The sequence below is a fragment of the Chanos chanos genome, chromosome 12 (genome assembly GCF_902362185.1).
Source record: "Chanos chanos chromosome 12, fChaCha1.1, whole genome shotgun sequence".
NCBI classification, from domain to species: Eukaryota; Metazoa; Chordata; class Actinopteri; order Gonorynchiformes; family Chanidae; genus Chanos; species Chanos chanos.
In genome coordinates this window covers 14,856,638-14,874,030 of record NC_044506.1, presented here as the reverse complement: position 1 = coordinate 14,874,030, position 17,393 = coordinate 14,856,638, and the positions used below count along the sequence as shown (strand labels likewise).

At 41.1% G+C, this 17,393-nt stretch overlaps 1 protein-coding gene across 1 annotated transcript; it reads left to right on the top strand.

Moving 5' to 3' along the window:
- Positions 1-1,414: 1,414 nt before the first annotated feature.
- ldlrap1a (low density lipoprotein receptor adaptor protein 1a) lies at positions 1,415-11,695 on the top strand. Its single transcript, XM_030789125.1, has 9 exons — positions 1,415-1,596; positions 6,470-6,612; positions 6,877-6,989; positions 7,678-7,792; positions 8,313-8,385; positions 8,689-8,784; positions 8,937-9,055; positions 9,217-9,251; positions 11,395-11,695. The coding sequence occupies exons 1-9, from the start codon at positions 1,512-1,514 to the stop codon at positions 11,522-11,524; spliced, it is 909 nt and encodes a 302-aa protein (XP_030644985.1). The 5' UTR covers positions 1,415-1,511; the 3' UTR covers positions 11,525-11,695.
- The last annotated feature ends 5,698 nt before the right edge of the window (positions 11,696-17,393 follow it).

Genomic DNA, 17,393 nt, shown 5'->3' with positions numbered 1-17,393 from the left:
GTTTCCCCGCAATAAAAATGTGTCAGTAATTGGATAAGTACTAATAGCATGAGCATTTGACATTTTCAGTACATAGTGTTTAAATTTGGCCACCTGATGTTGCCATGTGTCATTTTTATAAGGGAAAAAAGATGGATGTCGTGCAATGAGTGGAGAGAGAGTTTCGTTTTCTCTGCCAGTTGTCAGTGGCCCACCACAATCTCCTCATCATGCTGCAAAAGTTGGCATTTACTTGTTTACGACATTGTAAAATATTTTCCGCTGAATGTTTTTATTTCAGTCATAAGTGCCAAGTGCAGGTTTTTTTTTTTTTTTTTTTTTGTCTGTTCATTTTTTTGGGGCTCCCCACCATTGATATTTATTGAAATTAATGTGACGTATTTGTAAGCAAAAAGCATTAGAACATGTATCTTTTTTTTTTCTTTTTCTTTTTTTTTTCATAAGTGCCGTCAGAGCAGTGGCAATGGTGACCTCTTCTGTTTTCTTTAATTCAACCCAGTTTAAAGCTAGTTGTCTCTTTCTCTTCTTTCTCTTCAGTGGCTGCTCTTCAGTTTGCATCATGTAACAAGCAGACGTGCGCATTTAGATCTTGTTCTCCAGCAGGGATGGTTTTGTGAAGTGTTAAATTTATCTTTACTGTTACCCTGAGCATTGACCATGTTGTGTTTTGTTTTCTTTCTTTTTTTTTTTCTTCTTCTTTTTTTTTTTCTTTTTTTTTTGGCCTACCTTTGGAAAAGTATTTCTGTGGATTGCAATGGCGTTGTGTTGGGTTATTGGTTCTTTTGGTAAACTTTGTGGAGAGTAAAGAAAAAAAAAAGGTTTTGTTTAACTTTGTTTCTCGTCCGCTTTGTTACTACTTAAGATACATTGCCATAGGCAATGAACTCAGTGAACTCAAAATTGAAATACATTGCAAGCAATTTAAAGGTAAGAATATGCATGCATGTGCGTGTGTCTTAGTTAGCCTGGAATAGTTTGAATTGAGATGAAAAATATGCCTTTACAGAATATCAAATTCAGTGGCATTCACAAATTCTTAAGGTAAGAATGACGTGGATTCACTAATGTATTTAACTATGTGTATCTTGAGTACTGTCGTGTGTGTTAATGCTACCAATGAAAAGTTAAGATTACACGTGCTGCAACTTTTGTGGCCACATGGCGGCGATAGGAGTTGCATGGCTCAACCTCAAACATTTTACCTATTTTTTTCGCTGCGTTGAGATATTTTATAATTACGGGAATTTGAGAGAGAACTTGTATCATATCAAAACTGGAAGTTTCCTACTGTGTTGTCTGTGTCAAATTCAGATTTTACTTACAGGTAGCCGGCATTGCGTGAACGGTTGTTTGATTGACAGATATAGCTCCGCCCAAACGGAGGTTGAGATAGGAATTCCCACAGAGATCAGAGTCGGGACACGAACAAATTTATGGAAAGCATATGAAACATTAGTGGTGAGCGCTGAGCGAAGACGTGTCTCATTTTCAACCTTATTGAAGATTTCGACATGGATGTTCTTAAGTCAGCAAGACGGGCGATTATTCGGAGCCCAAGTCTCGCCAGACAGTCATGGAGTGCTGGAAAACACAAAAGTAAGTATTTTTGCTAGTAGTTCGATTTAATTTTGGTTGCCATGTTTACATTATTTTGATGCCACGTCTTTTTATTCAACCAAGCAAATCAAAAAAGTAAGCAAACTTAGTTCTGTAACGTTTGTATAGCATGCTTACGACGTTTGTTCCCTTATTAACAGAAATAGCGGGTCTTAGTGTCCAGTGCCAGAATGTGTTTACAATCCGTTGTCAATATACATGCATTTTTGTCCGACAGCGCTACTCGTGGATTCAACCTGGAATTAACGTTAAACTTTTAAAAAAGTGGGCTCATGTAGCCAAGACAAGTTAGTGTTTCACATTCTTGAATAATTACCCCAGCGTTATTTGGTAAACAACACCTGAATCACTGAAATATCAATCTGTCTATACGATATTCGTCCTTTTAAGAAACATCTTCCGTAACAGGAACAAATAGAAAATGGATTTTCCATTTGAAATAAAACTTATACGCCTGTATCCACACTTTTCTCTTTGCGTATAGCTCATTTTTTAATTTTAAAATGCTTTCAACATTGATTTGCCTGTGATTCTGAATGTCACGTATGAAAAGCTAGTACCAATACAAAAGTTTGAGCGCTGGAGTTCTGAAGCGCTTAACCGAAGGTTCTGTTCAGTTGTCCAACTGCTGCTCCCCACCAGGTACTACAGAAAGCCCGCATTCAGAGTCCATTGGACTTACAGTGTTTTATTTGTGCCACGCACGCTCTCTCTCTTGTCGTTCCTGTGCCCTGTTTTCTTAAATCTCACTTGACCCTGCAGTAGCTGTATAGTGACCAAGAACTTATCTCCATAGCCATAGCAACAGGAACAAGCCAGGCAACCAAGTTGAGGATCATGTTCAAGTTCATGCGCTGTTAGTTCATGCCCAAGGCTTTCTGAGGAAAGCCTTTAAAAGAAAGGCAATGTTCCCGATAACTTTCTTAAACTAACCTCGCTACATATTTTGTTAGGTGATTTCCAGCCAGTATACCACGTCCATTTGTCATTATTCAACATTCTTTAGTTGATCTCCTGACCTACTTTTGGAGGTAATCCTGGCTTTTGTTAACTCCTTACTCCTACATACACACACACACACACACACACACACACACACCATTTTTTAGGTACTTAAGTAACTTTTGTTGACTCTGTCTGGTCACCATTTTTGATTTTTTTTTTTTTTTTTGACCTAGTATGCCATTACATCGTATTACTTATTTTAGTCAAACCTTTTCAGTCCCTACTGAGAACGTGAGTGATCTGACCTTGCTGTAATTCGAAACGATGTTCTATCCCGTCTCCTGGGCCACTTAGTAACCATCTTATTATCACGTCCCATCAAAATGGGAAGAAAGTGTCCTTCCAGTCTGGTGATTTCGCACATTGGACAAGAGAAACTGCGTGGCCTGTAGCAGGCATGGGAGCATTATAATGAAGAGTGACTAGAGTAGCCTTTTTTATGGTGTTTTATAGAGGTTAGATTTATAGCTGGCTCCTGTGGATCTCTGCTGTGTCTATGCCCCACACATACTAAAGAGGCAGGCTTACTGATGTGGACAGGCCTTAGTCGCTGCCAGTATGCAACCTGCAGCTGTTGAGCCTTTCCTAAAAGCTTCATTTTATAAAAGACCATTCAGCGTTTCGGCAGTGCATGTTTCATGTCTCAGAAATGTCGACGGACACGCATTCGGAATAATTGTGGCCGTTGAGTTTGGGTGCTGGGGTAGACTTTGCGTTGGTCGTTTGTGCCGTTCCTCAGATTTCCGAGGGTTTCCATGTGCTGTTAAAGTGGTTATGTCAAATGTTGTTTCAGTGTTTGCTCGTTTTGAGGGATGACAGGGTTGAGGGAAATTTTTTTGAGAAAACATCTCATCGTTTAAACAAACAGGAGCACTCCTTTTAGTTTGGTCGACACGCCTCACAAAGTCAAAATAAACTCTATAGCAAGCTCCAAAGAGGACACTGGAAACTTGTTTGTTTTCATGGTAGCTTGTACTGTGAGTGCTGGAAAAACATTCATGTTGACCGTCACCCCATCTCAGTACCGTATCGTGTTTTTCTTCAGTGCACTGATTTTCTTCACGTTTGATTGTGTGGTATTTACTTACTCACAGTCCAAGAGGTGTGTGTGAGAGGGCGGGGTTGGGCGCTGTCTCGGATGACCTCAAGCCCCCTGCGTTGTCAAAAACAAGGTTTAATTTTTTGTGTGATTTGAACCTGTTTTGGAACTTTCTAGAGCATTGGTTGACAGGTTGTGGAGACAGCCCTACCTTGTCTCTTAGGGGGCATCATTAACGCAAAGAGATTTCTAACGAGGTTTCCATGGTGATTAAATGCCCTCGAGAGCATCTCTTAAATCTGTTAGAAATAGCCTGTTGATTGCCTGCGGTATCACACGCTTTCTTCGTGTTTATGGACCGAGAAATGTCTTCCAGACGTATGTCTGTGTTCGTAGGATCAATGCCAATAAGCTCTAGGTTAGGTATATGATTTGTGGAACAGGAGGTTGAGGAAAATTCAGAAATACAGGTCTTTTCTCTTAATTTTGACATCACTGTGGCCTGTTTCTGTAGGCTAGGGGTTCTGTAGTGTAATCTCTCATATTTAATCTCACAATCTCTTCTGCCCCAAGTCTTTGTCTCTCTCAATGGTTACATCTGCCTTGCAATTTCACCCCTTACAATTATTCATAATAACATGTCAAGAGATGGTACGGAATCATAAAGTCTGAAAAAGTGTGCCTGTCGCAAGAAGATGATAATATTTAGTTTGCCAAGATTGCTGTGTTTATCGTCACGGTTTTATTTTTAAAATGTGTATGAGTTGGTCTGAGAATGGCTTTAAAATGAAGATTAAAAACAGTGAAACAACAACAACAACAACAACAAAAACCCACAATTTCCTGTTCATTGTTTACCATGGGGACCGTGCAGTTGTTTTTTATTTTAGACCATTTTTCATTGATTCCCAAGCTGTCACTTTTGAGATTTTCTGCATTAGTGTGGAATAGTTCCCTCTGCCAAAGGGAATTGAGTGGCAGAGGGAATACCAGGTAATAACTCTCATGACCTTAACAGGAAATATGATTCTCAGCAAGAGCTCTGTGTGTCTGTGTGTGCGTGTGTGCGTGTGTGTGTGTGTGAACATGTGCGAGTGTGTATTTTAACCCAGACAAAATGAAGAGGAAGAGAGGAATTTCCTGTGGGCGACAGACACAGAGTCAACAGTAGTTGTCCAGCTCTCTTCAGTCCTAATAACATGCAGCTTTGTGCTAAGTCATGTGACTGAAATAAGCTCTGGCTGTGTGATGTCAGCCACATGTTTCAGAGTTACGCCACATAACTGTCTGTTCTTCATCCATGAGTTAATGCTTCATCTCACCTAGTTCGCACCGTCATCTTCCCTGACAAGCTTTTCATGCAATATACACCACAGCATTCACTCAAAACCAAATGTAGTCTTTCTGTGATATTCCAGTTACACATCAGCAGTGGCCTTCCAGCATCACAACCCCCATGGTACAAACTTGAGCGTATGATTTTCCCCTTGTGGTGGAGTGGTCTGTAGTTGTATGGGTATTGGCAGTCTTCTCAGCTTTTCATATTACTGTGCAACACTGGCCTTGTTCAATATACCTCCATCGCTCCCTCACTCTGTACCAGCCAATCAGAGTTCGGCGTGGCCAGCTTACCAATCGCCACTCTGATTGGTTCATGGAATGATCATCATGTTCACCTCTGTCTCATTCATTATCCCACTGTTATCTGTGTATATATAACCCTTTGGTAACATTCAGCGCTTTGCAAACTCTTTGAGTTCCTGAGAGTACCGAGCCGTGTCTTTGTTTTAAAGCCGCGCTCTTTATTGTGTATCGAGCCTGTTTCCGCTTCGTCTCTCCGCGTGTGTCTGTCCTGCGCGTGTCTGTCCTGCGCGTGTCTGTCCTGCGCGTGTCTGTCCTGCGCGTGTCTGTCCTGCCTGTGTCTGTCCTGCGCGTGTCTGTCCTGCGTGCATCCTTCGCTTTGTGCCAAACCTCGGCCCATTCGCGTTCCCAAATATCGGAATCGCGATAATGAACCAGAAGCTCAACGCGCGCAATCATCCTCTCCGTGTTTCCGTGACGACACGCTCGGCTAAAAAGGTCGTCTGCGTTTGTCCTCTTCGTTTGTTCCAAAAAAAAAAAAAAAAAAATCATTTAACCAAAAAAAAAAAAAAAAACCCAAAACAAAGAGGAGCCAAGAAAGAGGAGGAATGAGAATAACAAGGGGAAATCTATGCGAGTCTCTCTGGCCCCTTGGGAAGAAGGGAGTTGAACTGTAGTTTGTTATGATACTTATCAAAGCACTGAGGGCACCGGGTGCATTCCACCACAGATCACCACACAAAATCTCATAAACACAGTTTTGCTGGTTCAGGGTGAGGTCGTGGGCCGGCGCTGAGATAAGTCAGAGATCTCGTCCTTGGAGATGTGTTCCTGCCGATTTGTTTTCGCTGCTGAAACCCCGTCCGAGAAAGTACGCTTCAGACCCGGTGTTGATATTACCAATGTTTGTTTTTCTTCAAATATCGCTTCGGCTGCTTTTCGGAAAAGCAAAAACAGGAGCACAATCTGTTGCTCTCATACATGGTAAACTGTAAAGTGCCTTTTAGTTCAGCAAATATTTGCACTCTTTCAAAGTATATATGTATATATTTTTTTTTCTCGCTCCCACCCCTGGCCTATATGTTTATGTAAACAGAGAAGCATGGACGTCTCTACCGGTCTGTTTTTGTCCTGCCCCCCCCCCCCCTCCCCGCCCCCCAGCAGGATGTTGACCCTTTGACTTTACGACATCTGACCCCTCCGCATGCCCTTGTTTTTCCTCCACAGAACTTCCAGAGAACTGGACTGACACGAGGGAGACCCTCCTAGAGGGCATGATCTTTAACCTTAGGCACCTGGGTATGACCTTGGTGGATCAGCCCAAGGGTGAGGAGCTGTCTGCTGCAGCTGTCAAAAGAATCGTCGCCACGGTGAGTGTGTAGCCGCTGTCCGTCCGCTCACTTCTCCCCCTCCTTTAGCCCAGACTGCTTTTCTGTCAACTTACATTATGCTGCAGCTATGGGGGACACTATTTGTTTATTTATTTTTGAATTACCAACGTGTTCTCTTACTCAAACTCACTCACTCTCTAAGACATACTCACTCACTTTCTCTCTCTCTCTGTCTCTCTCTCTCTCTCTCTCTTTTTTTTTTCTCTCCCTCTCTCCCTCACCTGTTTTTTTTTTTTAAATCAGGCTAAAGCCAGTGGAAAGAAACTCTCCAAAGTGGCATTACAAGTGTCTCCTCAGGGAATTGTCCTGTACGACAGATTGTCCAATCATGTGATAGAGAACATCTCTATTTACAGGTCAGTCTCCTACTCTAAGCTAAAACTTTAAACAGTTATCACTGTCTTTAGTGCGGTGCTGTAAACATTTAGCTTTGCCTTACAAAAGCTCTTTGGGTGGACTGGGGACTCTCGTTTATTGAATACATGTCTTCTGCTGAATAAATCATGGATATGATTTGACAGAGGACTGCAAGAATCAGTTTTCTCGGTCTGTGTGCACAAAGAAACACACTCTCACACTCGCACAAATGCATGGAGTGTTTTTCTCTTTTTTGGAGTGAGGGATAGGAATGTGTGTGAAATGCAACTCTCTGTAGGAGAGTTGTCTCCCATAAATCTCTGCAGGACACAGCTGGGTGGACAAAGTCTGTTTTCACACTTCACACGGTCCACAGGGGCACACACAAACACACACACACACACACACACACATACCACACGTGCATACACACACAAACACATTTGAAGTAGTACCTACTTGTTTAATGCATACTGTACTGAAATGTTCTCACATACAATAACAGTATCAGTTACCGACGAAAATATGAACATGTACGTAGTCAACCCCCCCCCCACCCCCCAAGTCTCCCCCTCTCCTCCCCCTCCCATTCCCCTTCTTCTCCGTTTCTTCAGTGTGTCTCTTGGTTTTTCTCTGACGCCGTCTGGAAGAGTGTAACTGTGGCCCATCTTTGACGGCTCATTTCAGAATATCCTATTGCACAGCGGACAAGATGCACGACAAGGTGTTTGCCTTCATCGCCCAGAACCAATACAACGAGACCCTGGCGTGCCACGCCTTCCTCTGTGCCAAGAGGAAAGTGGTACGTTCCGTGTCTCCGTTCTGCATCACACGCATTTCCATCTGAAATCCATAAATCTTCAGTAACCCACGTTTTCTGTTTTCAGTTTTCAGTTAGAACATCACAAAAAAAAATCAAAACACATTACTTGTTATTCTCATGGATAAGAGTTAGACTTGGGAAGAGTCGTGTTTTTTTTTTTTCTCAGGTTTTTTTTTGAAAATCCGAGTTTTGTCCAGTGAGATTCTAGTGATTAGTTCTGCATTTCAGCTCAAGGACACTTTTCCTCCCCCCCGGAAAGTACGCTGATAATCTCCTCGCAGGTCCAAAACATGATTAAAGTACGCTGGTTCAAAAGTTCATTCGCTGATATGGATTTACACTGTTGATGTATCTGTTTTTACCGTCAAGTTCTCTCCCCCTCTCTCTCTCTCTCCATGTGCGTAAAAAACTCTGAGAAAAACCAGGTGACCTTTGAGTGTTTGCTGGTACAAACAGCTTATCCCAATTTTATCCCCTGTCCTCTTTCGCCTTCCCGCAGGCCCAGGCCGTGACCCTGACAGTGGCTCAAGCCTTCAGAGTAGCCTTCGAGTTTTGGCAGGTCGCCAAGGAAGGTACGACACCTCACAATACTTCTTTTTTTTTTTTTTTTTTTCCAAAAGTTCTGGCCACAAAGAGCCACAACAGCCTTGTGAGGCAGCCATGTCTGACAGACTGCGCTGAGACGAGGCCAGAGTGAGGTTAACATTTATCAGTCTGATTTGAGGGAGAGCGCACAGTATCTCTGCACTCTCTTGAAAGCGCCTTTTGAAACGAAGGCCGTTGAAGCTTTGTGTTGAAACTGAAGTTGAACATTTTTTTTTTTTATCTTTGTCTCACTTTCCGTCACTCTCTCTCTCTCTCTCTCTCTCTTTCAGAGAAAGAGCAGCGGATGAAGTCAGGCTCAGGTGGCGAGGCGTCGAGTAATTCCCAGTCAGAGAGATCAGCCAGTCTGGATAATCAAAAAGTAGCAGGTACACAGCGGGTTATTAGCCATTCAAATAGCCCAGCTTATACAAATGCACAACTAGAGGTTCTGTCAACTTGTAGCAAAGATGTGTACATTGGTATACACACAACGAAAGATGGTAGTAATTTAAATCAGTAAATGTTCTCTTTTCTGTAGATGTAGCTACAGGGAAACTCTTGGACTTTGACGATTGCGCTCATGGAGTGGAGAACGTAGATAACCAGGAGAACCGTGTGGATAACCACATTGGGCCTGAGAACAATAACGTTATCTGGGTAAGGCCCGTCTTTAGATTAAAAGATACATCTAGGAATTTCCTCAGCCTTTTAAACTTGGTTGTCTTAACAATAAACGATACCCGTAAAGCAGAACAGGTCGTCGAAGCTGATTTTTCGGAATTTCTTAATGACTTTATATTTTTCCTTCTTAATGACAGGAGGTTGATGACGGTTTGGATGAAGCTTTTTCAAGGTATGGCATTCAGTGCGGTCGCAACCTTTAATTGGCTGTTTTCTCGCTGAAGCGAGCCCTTTCTAGTAATGTGAAGTGAGTTGTGAGGGGGGCCGTGTCCTTGAGAGACAGGCCGTGTGAAATGAATCCGGCTGAATGACAGTGACACATCACTGGCCACTTTGAGGCAGCAGCGTTTCATTTCCACTGCTCAGAAAACTTTTTCAGAGACCTTCTGATGAAATCTCAGGGGGAAAAGGTCAGGTTTAAACTACCTCATTATGTCTTTCAGTGAGGTCATTAACTACTGAACAAAACCGTTGAATACCAACCACAAAAAGTAAAGTGTAACTGTATGTAGCAGCTTCTTCAAAGTATTGCTATTTTTTCCACACTTTTCCTTCCAAGAATGACATTTGAATAACATTTGAGTCAAGTGTGCCTGAATGGTCATTAATGTATATATTAACGTGTATATATAATATATATATTTTAAAACTGCTGTTTAAAACACATAGTCTGATTGATGAATGTGTTTTCTCAGTCAAATAAGATCTAATCAGTAGGAATGCACTCTCGACAAAGATCTCGTCAAAACTTTATCTGTCTCCCCATGAACTGTGATTATTCATTGTCAGTGTTAGCAATGGACCATTTGCACAAATAACAAATTGGAGCTATATTATCCACCCTTAGTTCTTCCAGCAGATGTTATAAGCATACTTAACAAAAAACACATTTGTTTTGTGTTATTCTTTTCGGTTCTTATGCCTAAGATCCATTGGCAGTGGAATGTCAAAAATTGGGTTAAGACACTGTTTCCCCAGTCCTGCTCGTGGAGACACACAGTTCTCGTGATTCAGACAAGAAGGGCCTGATACTTAGCTGATGAGTTGTATCAGGTATTTTAGAGCAGAGAGACGCCTAAAATATGGAACCATGTGGATCTCTGGGATTAAGATTTGGAAATGCCAGGATAGGATGTCAGCGCAAGTCACGATGTGTTAAAATTCTTTTTAAACCGTTCAAGTTATTTTACATTACGACTGTGCACTGACATCAAGTGGGTGGTTTGCATTTGATCAATTACATGCGTTGAGGTTTGATCGCGCGGGAACTTTGCAGCTCGGCAGTGCCATCTACTGGCCATAGTCAGTAGTGTCTCAGACTGTCCACATTTCTCTAGAATGGATATGTTTTGAGAATACATAAGCCTCAGAATAAATGTGATTGTATCAAATGATAAAGATTGTTTTCGTGCTACACTGAAGCCCTTGATTTTCACTCTTTCTTTGTCTTTAGCCACACTTTGGATAGCTTTGGGTACTCACCAGGTAATCAACTGTAGTCAAGTCCTGTGCCAACCCAACCCCGACCACAACCTGTCTTCTCCCCACTGATCACAGTAGTCCCTCTGTGAACATTTTGTCCATTATGTCCATTAGTTGGAAATGTCCCAGACTTTTCACCCATTTTTTTTTCTTGGAGTGGGTTCGGGACCCTGCCGCTCTACACTGTGAGGCAGTGTGTATTAAGGTTTTTGAGATGATCCTAAAACATATTTGAAGAGGGGGTAAAACACACAAATCCTGTCAGATCTCTTTAACAGTAAGCTGGATGACAGCAGGGCAGGGTTCTGTGCTGGTCCCAGTGTTGACATAGCCTTTTCAATGGCAAAAGTCTTTGACATTCTGTCTTTTAACCATTTTATTGCTTCATCCTGATAGTGTTAATCATAGCTATGTGTGTGCTGACAGCCTAGCCTGATTTTTTTTTTCCTGTGGGGGTGGGATGTTGTCTGTGTGTGTGTGTGTGTGTACACATTTGTCCCCTCATTCAGCATTGTCATATCACCATTTCGCACTAAAAACAAATGACAGAAAAAAAGCCATGTCAGTAGATTTGTAACATTAACAGAGGAAATGTTGCATGGCATCTAACTCTACAACAGTACAGAGAAGTAGTGTTGATATAATCCACAATCTGACAGTTATTGTCTTAATAACAAAGCAAATAATGTAGATCATAAGACAATGATGATGACTTCGTAGAAACTCGGATGTCTGTGTATTCATCCATATTTCGATCAACAGAAATGATGGGTTTTTTTTGTTGTTGTCTTCTCTGTCTCTGTTCCCTCTTTTTTTTTTTTTTTTTTTTTAAGACTCGCTGAGTCTCGTACTAACCCCCAGGTCCTGGACATTGGGGTGACACCTCTAGACTGGAATTCGGATCCTGATTGGGACAAAACCAATGGAAACCCACCTAGCCCTGACAACCTCTTTGGCTTCTGAGTACACACACAGTGTGGGCAGAGACTGACGGATGGTTATGCACATGGAAAGGGTGTTTAGAGAAGCCCGTCATCACTAATAACCACGGCAGCCTTGGCAATGCCAACTGGACCAGTCCATTCCAACCATCCTGCCATAGACCTGTCATACCAAAGCAATACCAGAAGAATCCAGTACAAAGTCTTATATGATATTATATTATCTTTTAGAATCACAGTGTATTACACCTACTGTGTTATATGCTTATTTTTTTTCTTTTCCTCTTTAAATTGTACATACTGTCTTGTATGTTGTTAACAAAATCAGTATTATTTTCATATATCAGTTACATAGAATTATCCGTGTAGAAGTACTGTATATTCAGAGTTGAAATGTTGTTACATTTCAAAAGTAGCTGTTGATTATTGAAGTAGCCAGTATTCTGATTGTATAATAACATGACAATCAATATCACTGATTCCTCTGAACCTCTGGTATGATCATTTCAGTTTATTCCTGTATTTCTGCCATATCAAGTGTTTCCCACAACGAGAAGGCTGTGCAGAATATGATTTATTTTTTATCATGAATTTGTTTAATCAATACATTTTGATATGTCTGTATAACCTTTAATTAAAAAAAAAAGAAACGTATACATATACTGTCCTCCTGAATGATACTTTCATGTGTCATGAAAGTTTTTAATTAAGTTGATGCGATTCCTGTGTATATTGAAAGTGCAGTATCATCACAGAGAACCAACTGAGGGCAGCACCTCCTCACTCAAAGACCTCTGTGTTTTAAAAAAAGACTCGCAGTCAGGGGTACAGGTTGTTTTGTTTTTTTTCCTTTTTCACATATATAGACAGCTTCACATGTTTGGTTACATACCAAGTCCTCAACTGAATAGCAGGTGTGTGTGTGTGTGTGTGTGTGTGTGTGTGTGTGTGTGTGTGTGTGTGTGTGAGTGCACTGCTCTGTTTATCCCTGAAGGACTGATTAAAATCACCTGACTGATGCAAAGCACTGGCACACACAAAAAAAAAGACATCCCGCTGGAAATTCGCACTACCATGTCTTACAGTGTATGAACTCACTCTATATTCTCATAGTCTGCATTCTACCCTACGGGAATTCTTTCTCAGGAATTCTGCATCATATTCTCCCTCACTCGCTGGATGTACTAAAGGCACTTGAGTGTGTCTCGTGGCTCTCTGTGTCCTTTGAATGAAAAGGCTGTTAAGATGTAAGACTGTGAGACAAGTAAACACTGTGCTGTCAGCAAGACCTGTACCTCCTGCAAGACACCAAGCTCCATGCATGAATCCACAAATCCATGAAATCAAGTCTCTAGATGGCTGGGAGACTTTACCAGGGACCTGTGTACTTGTAAATGAAAGAGATGTCTTCTCTCCGGAAGTCTCTTTGAAAGATTTTTTTTTTATAATGTCCTGTAAGAGCCTCATTTCAAAACCTGAGTTGTGGTATTATGTCATAATTTGACATTAGTGCAGCCACTGTGTGGTAAAGGGGTGAATATGTGATGTTTTATTTTCTTAAATTTGTTCTAGTTGAGGGGGGATGGGGACGAGAGGTCCATCGTTCGTGAAGCAAGGTTCTTAAATAATGCATGTGGTCTAAGTAAGCTTGTCAAGACGAATTGTTCAGGTCCACTTTAGGGGTGTGTGCACGAAGCATGTGTTAGCCTGTGTGTGTGTGTGTGTGTGTGTATGTGTGTGTGTGTGTGTGTGTGTGTGTGTGCACGTGCATTCGTTTGTATGTGTGTGTGTGCGTGTGTGTGTATGTATGTGTTCGTGTGTGTGTGTGTGTGTGTGTGTGTGTGTGTGTGTGTGGGTTGAACCACGTGACAAACAGTCCTCCAGAGGACTCTTTAACACACACACTCACACACACACACAGCCTCTGACTACAAACGTGTCTAAAAACGTGTGGGAGGCACAGAATGATCCAGAAAAGCTGGGTCGCCTCTCATTTCTTCCCTCTCTGCACATGTACTCCTTACTTTCTAGCCTGAATTTATCTGCAGTGCATCTACATAAAAAAGAACTTAAAACACGTATTCTGCACAAGATAAGGCAAATCCTACATAATACCCCATTGGCAAACATTTTATCTTCATTGTTGATTTGTTTCTGTTCAGTTGATCCGTAAACAAAAAGGCTGAACATTTGAACTGATGCATTTTTTACAACTGTCTGTTTCATAAAGAACTGAACTGAATTGAATTTGGATTCAATTTGGATCTGTCAATTTCACTCATGTAATGCAGCTGAGCCTTTTTCACTTCATATATTGGGCAAAACGGCAAATGAAATGTTATTGATTTAGTTACAGTTCTGTGACGAAAAGCTATGAAACATCGTAGACCTGCAGTCTTCTCCATTCTGAAAAGCCAACAGCCATGAATTAGAGGTTTACTAACATTAACACTGACAAAAGAGAGAAAAACAGAAAGCACATAACACACAGTGAAGACATCAGCCTGCAACTGTACTGTATAGATGACACTTTCCTTAACTGACTTTTCGGAATGTCAGATTTTTTTTTTTTTTTTTTTACACTTCAAGGTAAGAATAAAATGACAGACATCCTGTGGCAATGAGTTGATTAGCTACCTGAAGATGCATGACTTATCACTTTATATTTTCTGCATAAAGGACATCTACCACATTCAGTTGCTCGCCTTTTCAGCTTTATTGCAAAAGCCACTCAATCTTTTAAGCAAAGTACTGTGACATTTAAGTTGTACAAATGTGATAGGACTGCGTCTGTGTGTCTGGTTCTCTGAGCCTGACTCAAACAGATGTCTGTGATCACTGAGAGAAGGATTACTGAAGCTCTAAAAACCATGAGGTTTTTTTTTTTTTTTTTTTGCTTGTAAACTAGCCTTGATAAGACTCTCTGTAAAATAGTCACAATCACAGTGTCTAAAATGTCTTGTGTTCCCATGTGACAAAACATTAAAGGACTCGGGCAGACTTTCCCTGTGCCTTCAGGCGACTGCATTCCTTTTATCACTCCAAAACATCCTCCTGTGGATTGAAATGCAAAGTTTTTGCAAATATGGTTTTACTCAGAGAAACTTACCACCACTGTTTCAGCCTTAGCAGATCACAAACTTATGAAATTCAGTCCCCTTTTTTTTAAAGGTTTAGGTTCTTGCGTGGTGAATCATTAAAATGAGTATAATATGTATATTTATGCGCTTAATATTTAGATCAGAAAACATGCAAATGTCGTCTGTATTAAGGTGGAGGACGCGTTACGTTTAAGGCGTCAAATAAAGTGATACTTTGCCGACGGGTTGCAGTAGTAGATCTGTTCTCCTTAAAGCCTGGTTATTAGCTCGTTATTACCTATTTCAGAAATAGTCTTGAGGGAACATTAGGCGACATTTTGGCCTGCTATGGATTCACAGCTGAGCAAGGTCACTTTACAAAGAGTTTCGGCTGTTCCCTCTCGACATTCTCGTAGTAAATTTGTACAAACTTCTTTTAGAAACTTTCTTTAGAATAGCTCTGGTAGACAGATTACGGGGTGGCATTTGAGTATCATCACTAAAACATTCCCGAGTTTAGGACAGTTACTTGAAGTTGAGAGCTGGGAGCATCGCACTGTTCATGTTCATGTCACTGTCATCCTTGGGGAAAAAACCTCTCCGAAAAACAAGATTTTGAAAATATTTAATAGTTTATTCATTTTTTGTGTGTCATACATAATTAGACATTTATTGTTTCCATATAAATCATATAACTTTCTTTAGAATAGCAGAATCATGCTAGCCCTCATGAAGCATTTGTAAATATGAACAACGAACATAGACTTGATGATTTACATTGAAACATTCTGTCTTTTTTAAGCCCATGCGTCTTGGTATACCTGCAACAAATGGCATTGAGGAGCATGTATGAAGCCAACTACTGTAAAGAACATCAGCTATCAAACTTCCCTGTACTGTTGTAATTAGTCTAACGTTATAGTCTATCTGACTATCCAGTCCTGACTGCTTTAGGGCTTCGTTCATTATCTTACAGTAGGTCTATGAGCGTATTACTGGGATTGCAAGGCTATGAAGATAGCCACATCACAGTCACATATAAATAATTCTGATGTATCGTAATCTCCTGTACATCCTATACTTAATGACTATCCATATCCTGTAAACGACAGGCAGGAACTCAAATCAAAGCATGAGGTACATTTTCCACAAATTCTGTCAAAAAGACATATCCAAGAGCATGCTGGCGCATTTTTTTTTTTACATCAGCTTAATGTACTCCGTTTTTAGTGAGAGAGGCATTCGTGAATTCAAATGAGTTTCCCAGTTGTTGTTGTTTTTTCGCAGTCTTTCAAGCGACAGCCCTTATTCATCTGTCAGAGCTAGTTGACAAACAGTAAATTCAGTTTTCGAAGATCAGTTTGGACGAGAGTCTCAACATATGTGGATTGGAACGATTGGGCAAGAAATAATTGAAAGTGTCTTTTGAGCGATGTTTTAAGGATATGTCTATAAAATGTTTTCTTTTTGGAGGCAACTATTAAAATTACCATGAAATCTAGTGTTCAGTGCACATAACAATCCTAGCTGTAACCTCTCTGACCGCCTGTGTAACGTCTCGCTAAATTTAAAGCACATACGCACTCTTCATGATGATCTTAAACTTAAATAAAATAGAATTCAGGTACAGATTTTTAACAGATTCTGTTTAAAATTAATTAGTTTGATAGCTTTAGCTCAGTGAATTGCTCACAGAATCAAAGCTAGTTCATTCAGGACCCTATAGCCCTCTATGTTCTCTCTTTCTTCTTCATTTAGATCTCAATCAGTATGTGTGTCAGTGTGTGTGTGTGTGTGTGTTTGCCATACAAAAGTAGCATCTGTGGCCTGCCAGACATCTCTAAGCCAGCAGCAGAGAAAAATGACACACATAGGAGCACACATGTAATTGCACATCTATTAAAGCTTCCACATTGTGTTGCCTTATACTCATTTCTCTTAGGAAAAAAAAAAAAGGAAAGAAAAAATCAGACAGGAAAAGAGATTGGACGGAGTTTGCAGTGGAGGTCACTTTTAAAAGGGCATTAATGTCGTTTGAATCTTACCATTTCTCCAGTCCTCATTGTGGAGGCACTGCTGTACAGTCAAAGGGCTGCTTGCGCACAGGTTGTTTTTTTGGGTCAACTAACGCTGTGCAGGGCTGATAATATCTCTGGTCAGTGTGGCAGAACATTAGTCGGGAACACTGTGGCCCAACAAGTCAGACAGAGATGTCCACTGCAGCCTCTCTCTCTCTCTCTCTCTCTCTCTGTCTGTCTATCTCTCTGTCTCTCTTATTAAGTATGTCTGTCTCCCTCATTAATGTTGGTTAAGAGCGGCACAGGCAAACAAGAGAGAAATTACTGAGAATAAAATAAAGTAAGAAAATCCTCTCCAGCCTAATACAACACCTCCCTCCAACTCCCCCCCCCCCCCCCCCCCCCCCCCCCATCCCTTCTGTTCTCTCATGAAAGGTGCCCAGACACGATATTGATATCAGCCATTTTTCACCCAGCAGACTGCCTGCTCTCTCCCCCTTGGCCAAGGTTAATTAGCAGTCATTAAAGAGGAAAAATACGGCCTTCATCGACGATGAAGGGATGGTGTGTGAGTGTGCGTGTGTGTGTGTGTGTGAAAAATGAGAGCACAGATGACTTGTGGATGGGCAGAGAGTGAGAGCACACTGCGTTAGCCTGTCGTCATGGTGATGGAGTTGGGCCAGTAATGGCTGCTGGTTTAGACAGGGGAGTGTTTAATTGTGCTGAGAATCCTTCAGGTACCCTTCAACACACTTGATTAATGCAGTCATTAATCTGAGTAAGTAAGGAACTG

Bases quoted from the DNA above. Each gene is read 5' to 3' on its own strand.
- ldlrap1a (XM_030789125.1), top strand. From the start codon at position 1,512: ATGGATGTTCTTAAGTCAGCAAGACGGGCGATTATTCGGAGCCCAAGT. The intron at 6,613-6,876 runs GTGAGTGTGTAG...TTTTTAAATCAG, and splicing joins TCAAAAGAATCGTCGCCACG to GCTAAAGCCAGTGGAAAGAA. The intron at 7,793-8,312 runs GTACGTTCCGTG...GCCTTCCCGCAG, and splicing joins TCTGTGCCAAGAGGAAAGTG to GCCCAGGCCGTGACCCTGAC.